The following is a 20,564-nucleotide window of genomic DNA, read 5'->3' on the forward strand; positions in this document are numbered from 1 at the left end:
TTCTCTCTCCTGCGACACAACAGAGGAGGCTTCCATTGACCGATTATTATTTACAACACTGTTAAAGGGAGGAGAAAAAAACAAACATTTAGGATATGCAATCTGTTTTGATAAGAGACAGGAATAGATTTCCGGATGATCCCACCAAACCCAAGTGTGATGTGGGATTTCGGGAAATTTCGCTGTCCTTTCCGTTTTTCCTCAATGAGAGCAGAACAGGAGCCTCGATGATTTCGGTAGGAGGAAAGCAACAAACACACAAACAAGCAGACAGATTCGTGTTTAAGCCCCACGGAAAAGAGAAGTTAGAGATGCTATTTTACAGGTTCGCAGTGACTATTTTTTTTTTTTTTCCTCTCCTGCCCATCCCCAAGGTGTTCGCCTGCAAGACATTTAATCGAGGGACTAGCAGTTTCATATCAGTAACAAAAATCAAATAATGCAAGATGATTTACTCCCCCTAGCAACTAGGGAGCATACTCTTAGCAACCAGCCAAGCCCCGGGCCTCGCTGTAATCAGCTTGAAAATATTTCAATTATTGTGTTGATTTTAGTGGATTTGAGAGGCGGCTGGTGTGCGCCTCAGTACATTCAGCCCCATGACCTGCAGAGGAAAGCATTGATTTAAACGGGTGTCAGGAAGGAAATGTAGAGGCAATTTAAATGGGAATAGGATGGCAAAGTCATTGAGCATTGTTCAGTGTGTGTGTGTGTGTGTGTGTGACATCCTCCTGATGCTGCCAAATCAATGCAGCTCAGATAGCCAAAAAAAAAAAAAGAAAGCAAAAGAAATCCACCTGGAGGAATCATCTCTCCGCCATGAGCCACCGGAGCAGCAGGATTGTTTTTCTCTTGCTCCGCTCTTGTTTCTTCTGCTGTTTGTGCAAAATGAAATGAGACTTGTTAGCGCCATAAATGATTGACGACTACTTGATTCTGTCCTTTTAGCGGTTCCACAGTGTTAGCCTTGTTTTGCAGCCTGAATCGGCAGCTGACGGGTTTGCCAAGGCAAATATTGGAAATGGTAAATGTAACATTTGGAATTGACACAAGCAAATGTTGTAAGTTTCGTCTTCGCTGCACAATAACTGCATGTGTGCCACAAATATCCAATTAATAACGATCTTTTGTTTTGCAATAAGTTTGATTTTAAATAGGCCAGCAATTTAATTTGTAGGTCACTGACACAACTGCACCGTTCAGAGCCATCGATGTTTGTCTTTTAGTTTTGGATGCTGATATGATCCAATAAGAAACACATGTAAAATTACACTTTAGTTTAAATTAAATTCATCAGGCTCCCCTCGTATTTCTTTTATTTAGAATTTGTGCTATTCTATCAGAGTTTTTATTTGAATATATGGATTTATTTTTTTAAATAGTCATGTGGATTTCCTTCTGCAGCCGTATATTATTATTCTGTTGCAGAAGACACATCGCCTTCTGATCTGCGACAGAGAATAATACAGTAAACTTAAAAAGATTTACAAGGCTGCAAAGAGATCAATCAGTCCAAGTTTCCGTCTCCCAACAGCCCCGTGAATGTCAAGTTCTTTTCTGCTCTTTGTATTCTTTTGGTTCCGAGTGGCGGCTGAGATATTTTCATCTTCATCCCAACAGCAGAAACTGTTCGGGTTCCTCGTGACACCAAACCATGCAGCAATTAAACGTGTCGCACTTATTTGGTGATGCCACTGAATAACTTGGATGCTCTGCTTGAACCAAGCCTTGTGTTGATAACAAAGCACCCTCTGTTTTAATGTGGGAATAATGTGTAGGTGTTATGAGTGTGCAAACTTATTTGTTTCTAGTACTGAAATATAATTCCTGCTAACAATTGCAGCTATTGTTCCAAACTCACGAGAAATGTACAAGCACATCTCTGATTGGATGATTTTAAAGTAAATTAAAAAAAAAATTCTCAGCATTCATAAACTACTTAAAACTATGATACTGTAAAATCCAGGATCTCAAAAATCAGCAGACAGTCGATAAAAAATCAAAATTCAAATAAATAAAAATCTAAAACCTTGATTGCACAGAGGCAAAAGCACAACCTGGCAAGGGCCAGGCAGGAGAGCAGAGCATATCTAGACTGGTTGTTGACGAGCGATGACGATCAGGTGTGTCTCGTTTGGCTCATCCGGTCCGCCCTCAGCAGCCGCGCCCACTATCATCAACACAACGCAGAAGAAACCAAACAAATGAAACGACACACAACGTAACCGTGACCATAACATAAAACAGAAAGATTGAGATGAGACAAAATGTGGGACGGACAGACATTTATTGCTAAATGGGTAGTGTGGAGTGGGTGTTAATAAGCCACAAAAGACATCGCTTCCCACGTCCACCTATATTACTAGATTGAGAGCTCCTTCAACCTCTCAGTAGGAGGGTACTGCCCCCCAAGCAGCTACTGCAAACACTTGCACTACTTCCACTGCTGTGGAAAGTCTCTTAATTTCAGTAATGGAAGTTACCGGATCTCGATCCACAGCTTTTAAAGATACAACAAATCCCTTTGTCCACTACTGCAGCAGCTGATTAGGTATTTAGAGCAGGTGAGATGTGTAACAGATGCGTCTCGTTCAGTTCGACGATGCCTCCGCAGCTGTGCAGGAGCAGAAATCAACCTGCAGCACAAGTCACCATAGCTTCCATTATAAGTAAATGGAAAAATTCGGATCGCCACAGTATCCACAATACGGATCCAATCCGGTCGAGATTGGAAAGTGATAAGATAGAGGTTCCCACCTTACATGCCTGTGTCAAATTCCATAATCTTTGGTCAATATTAAACCGAGAAATTGAGGAAAAAATGTTGAAGCTCCATTGACTGCAATTTCAAAGTGATCCATAATCCAGGATCTCTTCTGGATCATCACCAAAATTGAAATGTTCCCGGTAAGATTCCCAACATTTTCTGAAAATTCCTTCAAGATCAATCCAGAACATTTTGAGTTATCTTGCTAACATACAAACAACCGCCAGCGAAAACATAACCCCCTCGATAGAGGTAATTATGACAGGACGAGGGGGGTTAGGGGGCATCTGATGCGACAACTTGTTGGGGGCAGGATTTCTCGCCGCACTCCTGACTTGTGTTCACCAAGCTGGAAAAGAAAATCCTTAACGTCCACAACATGCTGGCTAAAATAAGAGTAGTTGCAGTTCTATAACCACAATCAGCTGGAGCTGTAGGGGTGGACTGAAATACTTATTTGTTCAATTACAGCAGAATTACATTGCCATGGCTACAATAATTAAATTTGCTATTCAGTTTGCCTTCACAACATCCTCGACACAAGAAGCTTCCATCCACACATGAGTTAGAGTCGCATTAATTTACAACTGCTTAGACGTGCATGTTTTTTCACTGTGGGTGGAAACCGGAGCCCCCAGAGGAAACCCGGCGACAAAAGCAACCAACATGTTCAAGGCCGTTGTTTCCCCAAACAAACTTTCATATTTAGATCACATGTAAAATTAACATTCTCTAAATATTCTCCTAATCCTCTACAGAACAGGATAGGCTGCTTCACTCCGGACGCAACTGGCCACCTGCTGAGAGTGCACCGGTGTACGCAGACACATGTACCACATGCAGACAAATCGGTGCAATGTTTTTATTTTATCTTGTTCATGTTAATAATTTAACTACATCCAGTTTCTATAAATGTCTATCTGGATATATTTATCAGGAAAAGACCAGCGTGCAGTCGCATTAATCATCCGACAGGATCTCACGTTCAGCGGTTAGTCCATTATGATTCACATTGATGTGGGGTCTCGGTGTCAGGTGTCATAATTTAATTGCGTTGTTTTCTATTTCTCATGGATACATATGGGCCGGAAAGCAGAGCAACGTAGCCAAGTCCACCTCTGCGCTCTCTCGTTCGCTCTCCTCCTTTCGTTCTCAGTTCTCCTTAATTGGAGACACTGGGGGTTCACATCGCTTTTCACTTTAATCTTGACCTCAGAAGATAAACCACTGATAAAGATGAGAATCATTATCTGCCCAGAGAATTCAAGGAATAATTTCCCCAGCTCATGCTCTATTCATTAATGGGAAAGTGCTTTTTAGTGGAGGATATCTTGAGTGTGCAGGCATTTGCTACAAGATCTATGACAGAACAGGCTTTTGTCAGCGCTGCCGGTTCAATTATTTTTTTTTAAAGGCTGTACATAAGATACTAGGAAACTAGATTTGGTATGAGATTCAACTTCCAAATGGTTGTTTCAAATATACTCAGCAGGTATCTGAACTGAAACAATTTTGAAAATGAGAAAATAGCATGAAACATGACCGCACAATTAGAGTAGATCTCCTCTGAGAAATATTCCCATCACTACTGAACATAATAACAATAATTATTTCTCTTTCAGGTTAGGTTAGCAAGCAACGACGCCAATTTGCATTCAATCAATAATGTATGCTAGTTATTGTAAAATTAAGAGCTGAGGACGACTGAAACCTCTCTCAGGCATGGAAATCAATCAGTGTTTGATAACCTTTCCACCGAAGTCACTCCAACATCCATGATTTCTTATAAAGATGCAGAGTATTTACAATTGTGCATACAATTCAACAAGCAGTGACCATATTGCGTACCATGTCAGAACTGCCTGCTTGATGTAAAACTGGTTGTGCTGGAGAGGCCACTAACTGCCTTTCATCAAGGACACGGTCACCTTCCTCTGGAGGAGAATCGAGTCCTTCGAGACGCCGTGGCTTGTGAGTGTACCGCTAGAACTAGGTCAGCTCACCTTTCTGCTGGAAGTTATACTATTATTTCCAGAATATTGTCTCTCTCTCTCCCCCTCGGAGCATGACTTTCCTTGTGATTGACTTGTTCGTGTTCTCCAGCCACTCCTGATTACAAACAAACAACGTTGGTGTGTTTTCACTGAGCTATCAATAGAAGTTAGGAAAATAATATTGGCAATGCTAATTCTGTGCAAAAGGTTAAAATACATTAGACAGAAGCTTATTTGTTTGACTTTTTTTTATCACGATATTATGATGTATTTCTGATATCTTTGTTTTAGCATCTGTACCACAACATGGACAAATAGACTGAAGACACCTCTTTGGTACACTGATTAAATACAGTGATAATTTGTGACTGCATTTCTTGTAATTTGCTGTCCTAACAATGTGTAAAAATGTAATTAATCAGATTAAAACTAGATTCAGTGACTGTTTCCACTCAGCTGGTTGGGACGTGCTCTCTTAAGCAATATTTAATCGCTAATGCTGGAATGACAGACTGGATTTAGCATCTTCTGGCTCATCTTGTTGAATTAATATACTTAAAAATATTTTAATGGATGTGTGTTGGAGTAATGGTGTTGAAGAATGTTTTATCACCGCGACCTCTCAATCCCATAAACCGGTCAAACATCGCATTCAATGATTTGATTGTCGGGGATTTGGTCATTAGTCGCAAAAGTGTCTATGGTCATTTAGTTATAAATTAGTTTTAATTGGTTTGACACAGGTCTAATGAACACATTACCATCAGATTCATCGTTCTTATAAATTTAGCAGATTAAAAAACCCATTTTATATTAAATTCAAAGAACATCAAAAGCAAAGGTCAAAGGAAGAGCGAGCTCTGCAAACATAAAGTCTATTTTGGGGTCTTATTTGTTGTGCATGAAAACTTGAAAAGTAGATGCTGAATTGAGGATGCAAAGAAATGGACAAGGTGCATGAATTCTCCAAGCAGCCTGTACATCTGGCTTCAGAAGGTGCAGGTGGTGCTTTAATTACTCCATCCTCTTCTCAATCACTTATTTTGAAAGCTCTGGCTGCTCATCGATAGCCGAGAAATGAGTGTTATGTCTTAAAATACTCTTTCCTCAGGTCCTCCTGAAACTGTCAATAAGGATCCTCGACCATCCTCACCGCTGCTGATGGATAAGCTAACACCTCCAAGAGGTAAACAGCATTGATTATGTCCCACTATCACCTATAATTTGCTTCCAGCCTCTGCACAATAAGCTCCTTTATAACTAATCACACCCATTTACAGGAAGAATACATGGCTTTCAAAAGTGTGCCTCTAGCTGTCAGAAACACTGTGTCACTGTTGAAATGTTTCTGGGCTGTCACATCTCGCCCTAATTTGATCGATCGGGCCAGCAGAGCCATAACACGCGCGCGCTTTCATGGCAGCATTCAGGCCCGGGTGAAACCGGCTTCCCCTGGTGCCATTAAATAAAAAACTGGACCCCCAAGCAGATCCCTGGGTCCGGTCCATCTCTGAGCTTACAAGAGCGTTAATGACAGAAATTGTACATGTCAGAACTACCGGAGAGCCCAGGGATTAAATAATGTGCTTGTAATGGTGAGATCTAAGGTCTTGGCCTTAATGTGTGAAGAACATTTGCAGTACCACTTTAATAACGAATGGAAGGAGCCGGGTTTGAGACTCTTGCCTTGGAGGACTTGACAGACCTTTCATGGGAACCATCTTTAATTGAAGCCAAAAATGTCCATTAGTGAGGTCTCCCTTAGGCATATATTATATCCATTATAAAGGTCACCCTGTTAGGTTCAAGCACATCAAGCCTAAGATTTAATCCTTATATTATGATTGTTTCTAATATTAATAATATTACACCAATCAAACTATTTATATTTGCAAATTACTTTATCACATATTTTGGAGTGGTTAAATTTTATATTTCCCCAGTGACAAATGCAGAATTAATTCTTTGCTCTTTAACAGACGCATTGAAGCATAAATAAAAATCCAAAAACCGAGAGCATAGAAAAATATCACCTTATTAAAGTTCTCAACACGGCATCCATTCCTTCTCCCTCATTAAAAATGTCCCTAACATACAAGTGCAGAAATATTTTTTACTTTGCAACTTCAACAGATGAACAGACGATATATCAATGAAATATTCTAAAATATTTGCGATGGCATAAATCATGTTTGTGGGCTCCGCCTCTTAAAATCAGATTTTCGGCGAGCTCGGAGAAAATATAACGCAAAGGGGACACGATAATGTCAAACTATGCATACATCATGCCATAGAGTAAACATTCAACTGTAGGGCAAGAGGAACGACATATTTTATGGTAGATTCTTGTAAAAATGTGTCGTAAACGTTGCCTCTTTGTGTTTTTAAAGCTGAAATGTAGCTATTCTCTGTCACTGCAAACTTAATTATGACGTTTGCTTCCTTTGCATGTAAAACCTCTCAATGCAGATCCTCTTCTAACATTAAACTGTAGATCAGTGAATCCCATGAATTCAATTCAAGCTCTTGGATCTTACTTAGACCTCATACTCGTGGAGTGACTGGAAATCGCTAGATGGCATTCAGCCCACAAATGCGCTGGCAGAAGGCCCACGGAGGGCAAGTTCAAAAGATGTCAGACTTATAAGGAAGCAACACACACAAATAAAGTTGGACAGTGTTGCTTTAACATCTGAGAACACTATTTAACTCATCCCATCTCAGGAAGTTTTCACACTTCACACTTCATTAACCTTAGGGGCTCAGATTCCCTGGGAAGCCAAGGGAGGAAAATGCTTGTCTTTTTAAATCAAACGCCGATGACAACATTTACATGCGCACAATATTTCACATAACGGCTTACATTCCGGTTGAAGCGCGACGAGGTTTATGATGTTTATATGCACGTTCACGATGATGATAATCCGTGTATCAACAGGATATTACAAACACTACTGTGGAAAAACGAGCTTGGGTTAATGGCAAAATCAAAACGATAATGAAGTTGACTCTTCTGTATCTCAGATTAAATGGATTTATGCCACGTACCCATGCAAGTGTTTGCAATCGCAAAGTAGTACTTAACTGGGATACTTGTAAGTAATAGACATTTTCTTTTTTTATTATTTACTGTTGATACACGTGGCCTTGTATGCATCATTTTCTGGTTGCCTCCATGAGTATGCAGCTCTCAGCAAGTAAATGTGTGTATATATATATATTTATACAATTTTGGTCTGCTACCAATTTTAACTAATGTCCTGGAAAAATATGTGCTGTTTATCAATTCTTTCCCCTTTTTTGCTCTATTCTCTTCTAAATCCGTAATTTATCTATAATACCACTGTGTTTACTGTTAAACGACAAGACACTTCACATTCATCAGTTTTATTCACAACAGCCATTACCAAACAACTATACCTGCTGGACGCCCTTTCACAATAAGAGCTTCCCTCTTGCTGTCCAGTAGGGATGTGCTATAATGTGCAGAGGAATTGTGCAGTTTAAAATAGACTTCAAATGAGAATGTAGGAGCAAAAACAAACAAAAAAAGACATTTAAATTTAATTTGACTTTGTAGGCGACCACCTGCTAAACTTTGACAAACTATATCGATGCTTGAAACACCTCATTTGTGCCCAACTGGAATCAATATGATGGTCTCTAAGATCTTGGCTCTGCTGATTTTGAAAAATCCACATGGGACGCCGCTCTGGATCTGAGTCCTCTTCTTCCTCGGATCACAACGCTGTGATGCCTTGGATGATGCCCCTGCAGACCTTTCGGGACACAGTTATCGAGCAACAAATGGTTTGACTTTCCTGTAGCATTCAAGAAAGGGCTGAAGACATTCTCCAGGGTTCCACTTCTGAGCTACACCTGGTGGCAATTCACATTGATCCAGCAAGAAACATTCAAAGAAATTGTAGGATTATTGAGCTATAAAACCCTATACAGGGACCTCAAGCGCCGAGATGACTTGTCTACACTAACTTAGACCATGGAACAAGTATAGCAGGTAGTTCCTGCTTGGATGGATGAATGGCATGAGCACAAAACTGCTTTCCTCTTTCCATCAGAAGGGAGCTAAATTTTGTGATGTGTGTGGTGGATATTGAGTCTGGCTAGAAGTCAACCTAAAGAATCCGAGTCCCACATTAAAGCTACATTTATACATGTAAATTACTCGTTCATCAAACACTGAAGAAATTCTCTCGGTAATCTGTTCATCCATACTTTTTTCCTCGCGCGACAGGCTTTGGGCTTCTGAAGTAAATGCGTGCTCTTGGAAAACCGAAGTAACAGAATAGCATTGAGACCATCCTTCCCACGCGGTATTGACCTCGTCCTCTCGGGGGTAAGGGGACTCTGGACCTCGTGCTGCTGTCAGAGGCGGAACATTCCGACTTTGTAATGTTTACACCATAGGATAGATGTAGAAATCCTACCTTGAGCAGGCTGTGGTGTCGCCCTTCCCTCCCGAAGCGAGGATTCCTCTCAGGTGAAATGGAAGACTCCGGCCCTAAACGCTTCCACGATGCTTTTGCTTAGCCTTCAGCACATGGGCGGTCTGTCCTGTCCTGCAGGATCTCCCTCTACAGGTCATCTACACTACCAGATATTTTGCTAACACTTTGATGCAGACCTTGTGGGGCAGTGATATCTGTAACTCTTTTGTTTCCATTTGACCTGGAACACATGATCTGCTTGCACTTTCCTACATCGCCACAAGGAGCTATTGAGGGATGAAGAAAGAAATAGAGTGAGAGTGCTGTTTTATTATGAATGAATGCTGACAGTGATCATTTGATTGAAGGAAAGCGTTCTGCTTTTTGTGTCTCTGACTAATATGGAATGATTGCATCTGAACACGGAGAGAAGGATTCCTCCATTCGTCCTCCGATGGGCTGTTAACGTAGTTCACGGCGTTCGTTAGACGTCGGCCAATGAGGCATTTTTAAAAGCTGATAAAAATCGCAACAGTTGGCAGGAGAGAAAAGCCGATAGCTGATTAATTGGCCAATATCACACACCACTACCTCAGCCACACATCAAAAATTGCACGGTGTCAGAAATTAATGGTTTTTGACTTATTAGAAACGGCATGACTGTTGAACTCGAAGCAATAAACCACCCAGATAAATAAATAAATCTGGATCACTGAACATCAAACTGAGATAATAATTACCTCAACAAATAAATAAATCTGAAGCCAAACATCCAATCAACCGTTAAAAAAAAAAAAAAAAAAATGCAGGTGAGAGGCAATTTTATTTTGTGAGCTTTTATTTGACCTTGGTTTGAGTCGTGCCACTTGAGACGTTTGATATTATAATAATAAGGAAACAGAACTTGTCTTTAGACTCTCCTGATTTGGGGGGGGGGGTCCTCTGCTGATCGTGTCAAATCCAGACCTCGATGGAGACGCTCCGGTTCAGCCACCAGCCATCGGACGCTATCGAACCCAAGACGATGGTTTCCTCATGTCAACGGTTCAGCAGTCATTTTCCACTGTTTGTGACTATTTCAAGGAATGTTGAAAAGAAATGAGAATATGTTGTGTCACGCACAAAAGAAGGTGTACTACAATGAGCTTGGATTTACTCCAAATAAACCTTCACGTGTTCTTATCCACCAGTTAGCCTTCACACGCATGAAATTGGAGCCAAATGAAAACACAGATTTTTTTTTATTGTAAATTGTTTAAACTATATTTTCAGCCAACAGAAGATGACAAGTGATCCATATAGAGCTACATGTGCATGTGTGACATCACTATATTGCCCTGCTCTCTTCCTGCTGTGTTAAGCAGCAGCATGAAGCGATATACAGCTTTGCAGCCGAGCGGTCTGTTGTAGAATTTGTAATAAAAAAATGCAATGAACATCTAGCAATCATTGATTTCTGTGGGAAAGACCGGGTTTCGTCAGCTTTGATTATCTGCTGAAGGTCAGAAAAGTTATCTTACAGGGGGTGAGACGGATCCCGTAACACTTAATTCTGCCATCAAAAGGGAGTTAGCATGTAGGCCAGCTTGTAGCATGCCAAATAAAACCCTCAATCAAACTATACCTTTAATTTAAGTCTGCACTCGCAAACATTTCCCAGATAAACTCAGAGAAATTTATTCCAAATCGGGTTTGTTTGTTTTGGGGGTTTTTTTATTCAAAACACATCAATCTCACTCGGAGGCGAGCCGTAAGCCTCATCACAAGGAACTGAGCCAGATTTAGTAGCCATGACAGTCTGAGACAAGCGGCATCAAAGTTTTCCTCAACGTTACTGATTGCTGAAATACCTAAAGTGGTCTTCCAAAGATTTACGCACCAGATACCACGGCAGAACGCCAAAGTCACTTCCTATCACATCAGATACTTTAATGACATGATTACTTCAATGTGGCTTTTTCAAGGGAGGAAGCCGCCGAGTTAAAGTATTAAATACGACGACTGTCAGACAGCGGTTATTCACTAACTTTGAAATTCATGTCCCAGTGTATATCTGCAACTAGCATGGAATAAAGACCATCCTTTTATCCTTGGTGGGTCACTTTAGCTCATCCTTTGCTTTTTCCACCCCCCCCCCAAATATTTTCTTTGTCCTGTGAATCATCAGGTTCTCTAATCCAAAAGCACCACGCAGGTCGCTTAAGATAATGAGGCCAGACAGATAGTTTCAGGTGCGACCATCGTGAATGGACTCCTGTCACCTCTCACATCATCGCGCAAGGATAAGTGCACTTGAAAAGGACTCTAATATGTAATCCTCCCCCCTCAGCTATTCTGAGACAATATGGAGCATGCATAATGAAGAAATTTGCAATATTTAAATGAGAAAGCCATTTTTTTTTTTTTTGAAAGGAAGAAGGAAAAGGTTTATTATTGCACAAATGTTATTGCTCAGCTCATTCTTATAGTTGATGGTGTAACAGTGTGTATCGTCTGATCGGTCGCTGTTGCAATTATTAGCTTTTAGTATTTAAGGGGTTGATAAAACTGTCATTCTCTGACTTTTACAGTAGTTTGAGGAACAATGGTTTAGAATATAAATGTTTGTCATTTCTTAGATTTTTCTGCGAATATGCTCAACAAACAGCTGTTTCCTCTTTACTGATACTTTACTGTTTTTTTTTCTCTTTTGACATTTCTCATACCAAGAAAAATGAGTCTCAAACACAAAGAATGAACCTTTTTGAAAAGTTCCAGGACTTCACAATAAAATATGCTTTCTAGCTTTGTATTTTTTTCAATTTGCATTGAACATCATGTAGATGTAATGTTCTGTGTTGTATAAATGATCAGTTAATGTGACAATTTGACCCTCTTTTCTTCACTCTTTGTGTAAAAATAAATATATCTTTAAAACTTGAAGAGTGGTTGAGGGGAACAGCAAAAATAACTTTCTCTTTAAAAACATGATCTAAAAAAAATCCAATATGCTGGTGGATAAATGGGTTATATGGTCAATTAGCAAATGTAAACTGGGCATGAATCTTTAATTCTCCTAAATTTAGATTTTTCTTTTAATTCACGTTAAAAGCACACACAAGCAGGGGGTGCAAATGTTTAACTGTAACGAACTGCATTTTGATTAGAGGGATTTTGTTTTTTTCTTGAAACAGAGAAATAATTAGAATTATTTTAATGTTCGTCCAGAAATCAATGCAGATGGTAATTTCAGGCTTATCCCATGCAGGTATGCACAGGAAAGATAAGAATGATTAAATCCACTGGCGCATTAATGAGGATGTAGATGTAAAATAATCCTGAAAGGCATGGCAGAGTTGCTGCAGGGGAAGCCAAATGTCAAGTGCCATTTTTATTTTATGGAGGATCCTTTTTAAAAAAAAAAAAAGTGACACGGTTCTTTCTTATCCAAGCCTCTGAGATCACATGCGGCGACACAAAGCGCACAAGGGTCTGCAGAGACAGGAAGATTTAGAGCAAGAGCACAGTTTATCCAGTTGAGTTGAGTTAAATATAAAACTTAAAACAACAATAATTTCCTATCACACAGATTTATATATATAAAAAAGGCATTCAAGACGTGGGGCAAAGCAATAAAAAATAATAACTCAAATTGAAACTAAACGTGGTAATTCAAGAGAAAACGGTTTTTGTGCTGAAACAAATGTTTTTAAAAAATAAAATAAAGCAATTTCCGGGACAATAAGACATATGCATTTTGCTCATCTGCAGCAAAAGAGTTGACGTCTAATATGATTTGGTACAATTTGATCAAACATGGGGAAATAGCCCGAACCTGTCTGTGATGGGAGTATAAAAACATTCCGTTTAGTCATTTGGCTTCTGAAAACGCTCATTTCGGCTGCAGATCGAACGCAGCAAATGAGACCCTCAATATCATGGCCGTAATTAATTGTGCAAATTTGTTTCTATTAAATAAAACTAACACATACTGAGAAAAGTCTATTAGCCTTAATTAAGCTTGATATCCTAATTTAGGAAAATGTGTGGCTGAAAACAAGCCGGTTTGGTGGATTTTTTTTCTCCTCTGTCTTTCTCCGATACCAGCTTTCTGCCTTTGGGCTGCTTTGCCTCCTTTGAGAGTTGGAAATGAGAAATGGAAATGGAAATACCAGGAGGTGTTAAATTAGCTGCCTGATCTGCACTTATTGCACGCATACAGGCGCCTATTACTTTGCCAATCTGCGCCTCTCTTTTTAGCATTCCGAGCATGGAAAAAAAGCGTCGAGATGGCAGATTTATCAAATGGGAAAATGAATGCATGATGATCAGTTAAATTGAAAATCAGCGTCTGCATGACAGGCCCGACCTGACACCTCCGTAATTAGAAAGAAAAATGATGGCGTCCGATGCATAATAGAGCAAAAACAATTTACACTCTCCCATAATGATGCGGCGTTCAAATTGAAAATTTCTCCGGGTATAAATTGAATTCATAAAGTATGATTCATGGGCGACACATCTCCTGGAGGCTGCCGAGGCATATCGATTGATAGTTTGTCTTGAATCACGCAGCGCGCTGCAGCTCTCAGGCAAGAAAGGCTTAACTACTTAAGCAAATCGCTAATTTCACCTTAAGGCCACCAATGTGCAGCCAGCGATACCCCTATTCAGCGCGCTAATGAATTATGGATGAACTGGGCATACGTCCCAAATATAGCCTAAGAGTATAGCATGGAGGGGGGAAAGATATATATATATATATATATCTATTATGGCATGCCGTTCAGGAACTTATTATATATATATATCAAAAGTGCTGGAATATATGGACCGAACTATGAAAAGTCTGAGAATATGGACCGAACTCTGGAATATATATACGAAAAGTCTGAGAATATGGACCGAACTATGAAAAGTCTGAGAATATGGACCGAACTCTGGAATATATATACGAAAAGTCTGAGAATATGGACCGAACTCTGGAATATATATTTTGATATATATATTCAGACATTTTCATAAATATATTCAGACATTTTCATATATATATTCAGACATTTTCATAAATATATTCAGACATTTTCATATATATATTCAGACATTTTCATATATATATTCAGACTTTTTTCGGTGCACGGGAATATATATTTGAAAGCCGCGGTGTAGCGGTTAGGGCTCCGCACTCACACCCCTGTTGCCCCTGTTCGATTCCCGGTCGGGCAAACTAGTTTATGACTTTCAACGGGAACAAATCCACGGGCGCTTTTTTGAAATCCTCCACTTCGACAGGATATTTGTACTGTAAGACATGCTGCTGTCTGACTGTACGTGTACTCTAACATTCTATCTAATACATACATTCTATCTAATAAATATATTCATCATCATCACGGCGCAGCTGCGATCTTGCGTCATCACTGAGCGAGTCAGCTCGAAATCTAGTGCCGGCAATTCTCAATGAGGAGATAATGAACGCCCTGAAACAGATCTGCGAGGGCTTTTTTGAAATGCTCCTCTTAGATATGATGTTTGATTGTACTTGTACTGTAATACATGCTATAAGTGTCCGTGATGGGGTCGAGGCTGCCTGCCCCGGAACATGCATAGCGCCGTTCTGGCTTTATACGGCACTTGACGGGTCGCGTGATGGGGTCGAGGCTGCCTGCCCCGGAACATGCATATCGCCGTGCATAAAGCCGTTCTGGCTTTATACGGCGGAACATGCATAGCGCCGTATAAAGCCAGAACGGCGCTATGCATGTTCCGGGGCAGGCAGCCTCGACCCCGTCACGTGACCTGTCAAGTGCCGTATCAGGTCAGAACAGTTTGGCCAGCGAGGGGGCGTGACGATCAGCTGTCGGCACGCCAGCCATCACGTGACTTGTCGCGCGTCAGACGGACACCCACAGCATGCATCACACTACAAATACAGTCAAACATCCTGTCTAAGAGGAGCGTTTCAAAAAAGCCCTTGCGGGTTTGTTTCAGGGCGTTCATTATCTCCGCATTGAGGATTGCCGCACTAGATTTCGAGCTGACTACATTTATGACACAAGATCGATCTGGCTGCCCGACCGGGAACCGAACGGGCGCGACTGGGGTGTGAGCGCGGAACCCCAACCACTACACCGCGGCTTTCAAATATATATTCCCGTGCACCGAAAAAAGTCTGAATATATTTATGAAAATGTCTGAATATATATATGAAAATGTCTGAATATATATATGAAAATGTCTGAATATATATATGAAAATGTCTGAATATATTTATGAAAATGTCTGAATATATTTATGAAAATGTCTGAATATATATATCAAAATATATATTCCAGAGTTCGGTCCATATTCTCAGACTTTTCATAGTTCGGTCCATATTCTCAGACTTTTCGTATATATATTCCAGAGTTCGGTCCATATTCTCAGACTTTTCATAGTTCGGTCCATATTCTCAGACTTTTCATAGTTCGGTCCATATATTCCAGCACTTTTGATATATATATATAATAAGTTCCTGAACGGCATGCCATAATCTATGCACACCGAAGAAGGATTTCAAATTGGTCACAATTTACGAGACAACCGTCGATTCCGTGTTTTCTACAGAATTTAAAGGGTGAATTTACCAACTTAGCCTTGGGTTGTGACAGAATATACTCAATTTGACAGGCTGTTTAGACAATTTGTGTTTTAAAAAAATGTAATTTAACCATAAAAGTTGCAGTGAAAGGTATAATCAATCAGTGGTGAAAACACCATAAAGCACAGTGAGGTCTCTATTATCATGCGCGCCATCCTGCAGACGCAGAGGTTCCACCTTTCAACCCAGGCCTAATCTTTGTGTGCGTGCGTGCGTGCGTGTGCGTGTGCGTGCGTGCCATGTTGGCTTGTCTCTGTCTGCCCTCCCTTCCGAAACCACCAGCAGCCTAATAAGACGTTGCTTCCCAGAGCAAACAGCTGCATGGGGTTGAAATTTATGTAAATATTGTGAAAGGGACACTGGCTCAGAAATTCATTTGCGCCGGCTCAGACGTAAAGCTCACCCCTCGATTATTTTCAATTTATTTGCAAATCAAGCCCCAAAAGAGAGAGCACTAAGGGGGGGGGGGGGGGGGCTGGATGTTGTTTTATTCCTTATTTTATTCGATGCCTTTGAACGCCACACACACACACACGCACACACACACCTCGAGCGTCTCTTCCTCGGGTGATGTTGTGGTCAACGCTGCTGATATTGCAAAAGGGAGCAGATGTCCCGGACCCCCCCCCCCCCCCCCCCCCCCCCCGGGGACCACCGACCCTATTAGAACAAATGTGTTCTGCTATTGTAAATAGGCACGCTTGCCTCAGCCCGTCCTATTACAGCCGACGCGTGATCAATAGGTTGATAACACAGAAACATCAATGTAAAGCGACAGAACAATGAGAGATATCATCGAGCATCTATCTTAATATAGCCCCGCTACAAGGGGCGCTGACAAAGTGGAGAGGGGGAGAGAGCGAGAGAGAGAGAAAGAGAGAGAGTGAGAGAGGAAGAAAAAAAAACAGCTCATGAAAATGCCTCCCCACGAATCCCCATCTCCTATCCAATATGCGCAAACACACACACACACACACACACACACACACACACACACACACACACACGCACTCCCAGCTGCCGGGGCTATTATTTTCCTTTTCAATTTGACACCCAGGCCTTTTCATGCTAATTCTATTATTCTTGGAAGTTTATGTGATTTCATATCACTAGAAATCGGTAATGTATTATAACCCCCCTTTGAGCTAAAATAAACTGAATCCCCTGCAGTAGCCACCGGGAAAATAATTACTTTCATATCAAAACTCTGCAGGAGTCGAGCGGGTCCTTCTTTCGCCTCAGGCTCGTAACCTCATTTTCAGTGGGGGCTTTATAGATGAATAAATTTGTTAAGGCAATATACAAAGTACGACATGAGATTTCTTAAGGAAGCCCTTCCTGCTGCACTGTAGTCCTGTGCGGCTATTTAAGGTCTCACACGGTGCTTGTATACAATAGATTTATTTAAGAAAGAAAAAACTTACATATATAAATAGTAGAATACCTTTTTTTTTTTACAGCTCTTGAGGATTTTTGTTGGTCTCGTGGTCTTGTGTGTGTGTGTTGTTTGTTTTGTTTTTTTGACAAGTTATCACACATTAAAGGATAGAGTCCTGGTTAACGCACACACTCTCGCACGCACACATTCTCAAAGAGAGAGAGAGAGAGAGCACAAAAATATCAGCAAAGTGGGGGGAAACTTAGATTAGATGTAAAGATAGTTTGTGGTTAAGCTTTGGCCAAATGGAGGATGTCGTTTGGAGGCTATATCAGAATGTTTTGTGTTTGTTTGTTTGTTTGTTTGTTTCCGTTTACCCCCCGAGGTTTTATTCCAAGTCGACATCTTCTTTAAAGTGTGTCTTCCTCTCTGCTGCAGGCTCGGTGCTGACAGGATGCTCTAAATGCTCTTTTCTGTCCGCATCGACGGGCTCAACGAGTTGCGGGCTGTCGCCGCAAATAACAGAGATCTGAGTACTTTTGCCCGCCCTGGGGGGGCTCATGCTGCTGTGCGTCTTGTCCTCCGAATCCACTTGTCCTCTTTGCACGTCCGCGGATTCTGGCGAGCTGCATCCGGCGGAGCCCCCAGACGCGCCGCAGCGGACGCCGGGCTGGTCTCTGTCCGCTGGGGGGTCACTTTCAGAGTTCGCCGCCGACGCCGTCTTCAGGGCAGTTTGTGGAACGATGAATCCAAGCGGCTGCGTGATGGGATAAAGCAGGAAGTGTCCTTTTCCTAGTAAAGGCCGCGAGGAGGCTAAGGCCGCGGGGTTGCGCCTCGGCCTGGAGTCCGACAGGAGGCTTTCCACGCTGAAAGGATTGAGCTTCTGCGCGCCGGAGGCTCTGCTGCTGATGGCGCACAGGCTGGACCGGTGGCCGGCGTCGGGCGAGTCCAGCTCGGATCCGCCAGCATCCTGGTCCAAGTGTCTTTGGTTGTGGATTTGGGTCTGGGGAGGCGTTTGGTCGCAGCCCGGTTGCATTTGGTTCCCTCCCACAGAGTCAAAAGGCGCGCCCGTGGCGTTGTCACTGTCGGTGACATGCGACACGCCGCTGTCGCTGTCCGATCCCGGGGTGTGGAATAAATCCCCGCTCTGGAGCTTGTTCTGGGACTTGAGCAGGCGTCGCTCTTGCTTTCGTTTCTTCTTCTCCATCCTGTCCAGATCTCTCCGGGCGATCTCGTCGGGGTCCATGGGCTCCCCGCTGCAGGTGGTGGGGTGCGCGTTGTGAGCAGGTCGACCCGGACCTTTCTTTGTGTTCTCCTTTTTCCTCCATTTGGCTCTGCGGTTCTGGAACCACACCTGTAGAGGACGAAAGTCAAAGCACGTGTAATGTCACCACAAACTGGAAACGACTTTAAATGGTGTCGATCATTTGCGATAACTATGATTCATCTTGGTGTTTGGCCTTTTTTATTCGAGGGTATAATTTGACCTGTGATTTAACACCAATCAGACGAGGCAGCAAAAAAGTTGGGCTGATTCCTGACCAGGATGACAGGTCTGCATATTTTCCTTTCTTGTGCAAAAATAATCTTAAAATTAAATAAATTAATTCAGTTATCTGGCGTTAAAAACAAGCAGCATACTACTGCTATTATTTTTGTTTGTCCGTAATTGTCCTTTTTTTCCCCAATAAAAGCCACTCAGAAATCTTTAACAAAATAATCAAGCTAACAAATAAAAAATGACAAATTATTAGCTATGCTTAAAGGGTGTGTTATTTTTCAAAATAAATGCGTGATTGGAATCGATTTATTGGACTAGCATAAACCATGAAAGGTCAAAAACACTTGGATGCAGAAGAACGTGATTTTTTTATTATTATTTTTTTTATAAATATTCCAAGGTAGAGATTTAACATTTTGTCCTATATATTTATGGATCATATGGATGAGCCTGAATTAATAAAACTGACAGGATTAAATATGCACGCACTATAGTTTAACATGACAACAAAAATACATCGATGTAGAGGAACACAATAAATATTTACCTGAACTCTTGATTCTATTAAATCCAGCCGCAGCGCCAGAGCTTCCCTCATGAAAACGTCGGGATAGTGGCTCTCGTTAAAAGCCTTTTCTAATTCCTCCAACTGCCACCCAGTGAAATTCGTGCGCGTTCTCCGTCTCTTGCAACCGGGGCTATCTTTGTCTGGGTCCCCCGAGTCTGACAGCAGAATGACAATGAATTAAAACAACAACAACAACAACAACAACATATTTCTCACTGATATGTTTCAACACACTCCCAACAAAGACAGTTTTCCCTTCACATCATGCAGAGCATGCTGGAAACTTTCCGCTTGATGTTGCAGCTCCTGTCGGATCCGCCGTCTTTATTCAACTAACAGACAAATGTTAGCGCAGACATTTCCCTGCTCTGCTGCTTACTGACAGACAGGAACATTGTTTTTTTTCATCGGTGCATCTTAATTCTGTTGATGATGGAGAGCATGTGGCAGGGGGGGAATATCCTCCTCTGCGTGCGCCCCTTAAACGCACCACCAAACAGGATAACTTATATGTCGCCATATCTGCGTCTTTGTTTCTCTCTCCTTTGGTCTTTGAGCAACCAGCGCAGAAACAGATGATTGTCTGAGGCTGCGTGTGAGTCTTACCTGTCAGTTTGTAGTGCTGGTTATCTCCATTCATCCCGCAACCCGACGATAAGAGGTGGTTGGAATTGCCCACGGACGCCGCGCAGGAGCCATTCAGTAATCCGTCTATTGAGAAAGGAACCGCGGATGCAGATTGAAGTTGATGCCCGGTTAATTCGTAAACATGATGGTGGCCCAGGTAGTACGGAAAGCCCACCATCCCACCGAGAGAGCCTCCGAACTGGGCGTGAGGTGGATCCAGTATCCTGCTGTCCATCATCCCCGCAGGCGAAAGGAAGCGGCGTCTGCAGGCCGGCGACGGGAATTTAAAAAGCGTGCAGTGCGTGCGGCCAACGAGCAGGGGACATGATGTGAAGGGGGGGGGGGGGATGAGCTGTACTTTATCCACATGAACCTCCCAATAATTAGCTCAGGCTCTGGGAATAGGAGACCCAATGAGAAGCGGTAATGGGTTCTGACGTCAGAGGCGCGCTCTGCAAGCGCTCCCCGTATCGATTGCTAATTAAAGCTGACATCCACCTCAATAAACAATATCAGGGCTGTCACAACAAGACAGGCGGGCTTTGATAAGAACTACATCGCAACTACACGGGGGGTGGGAGCACCGGGAGGGAGGGCGAGCTGGATGCAGGGAAGGAGAGGCTGCCGGCGGGGAGGATAGGCCGCGCGCACGCGCTGCGGGG

General features: G+C 42.0%; 1 protein-coding gene across 1 annotated transcript; it reads right to left on the reverse strand.

The window, feature by feature from the left end:
* Nucleotides 1–17,594: 17,594 nt before the first annotated feature.
* Nucleotides 17,595–20,140, reverse strand: LOC137912925 (homeobox protein unc-4 homolog). The gene is made up of 3 exons (XM_068757053.1): nt 19,882–20,140; nt 19,255–19,430; nt 17,595–18,560 (listed from the first exon to the last, which is right to left on the reverse strand). The coding sequence occupies exons 1-3, from the start codon at nt 20,138–20,140 to the stop codon at nt 17,595–17,597; spliced, it is 1,401 nt and encodes a 466-aa protein (XP_068613154.1).
* Between the last annotated feature and the right edge of the window lie 424 nt (nt 20,141–20,564).

Source organism: Brachionichthys hirsutus, unplaced genomic scaffold (genome assembly GCF_040956055.1).
Source record: "Brachionichthys hirsutus isolate HB-005 unplaced genomic scaffold, CSIRO-AGI_Bhir_v1 contig_851, whole genome shotgun sequence".
Classification (NCBI taxonomy): Eukaryota; Metazoa; Chordata; class Actinopteri; order Lophiiformes; family Brachionichthyidae; genus Brachionichthys; species Brachionichthys hirsutus.

Bases quoted from the DNA above. Each gene is read 5' to 3' on its own strand.
- LOC137912925 (XM_068757053.1), bottom strand. From the start codon at position 20,140: ATGATGGACAGCAGGATACTGGATCCACCTCACGCCCAGTTCGGAGGC. The intron at 19,431-19,881 runs GTAAGACTCACA...TTCTGCTGTCAG, and splicing joins CCAGCACTACAAACTGACAG to ACTCGGGGGACCCAGACAAA. The intron at 18,561-19,254 runs GTAAATATTTAT...CGTCCTCTACAG, and splicing joins TAATAGAATCAAGAGTTCAG to GTGTGGTTCCAGAACCGCAG.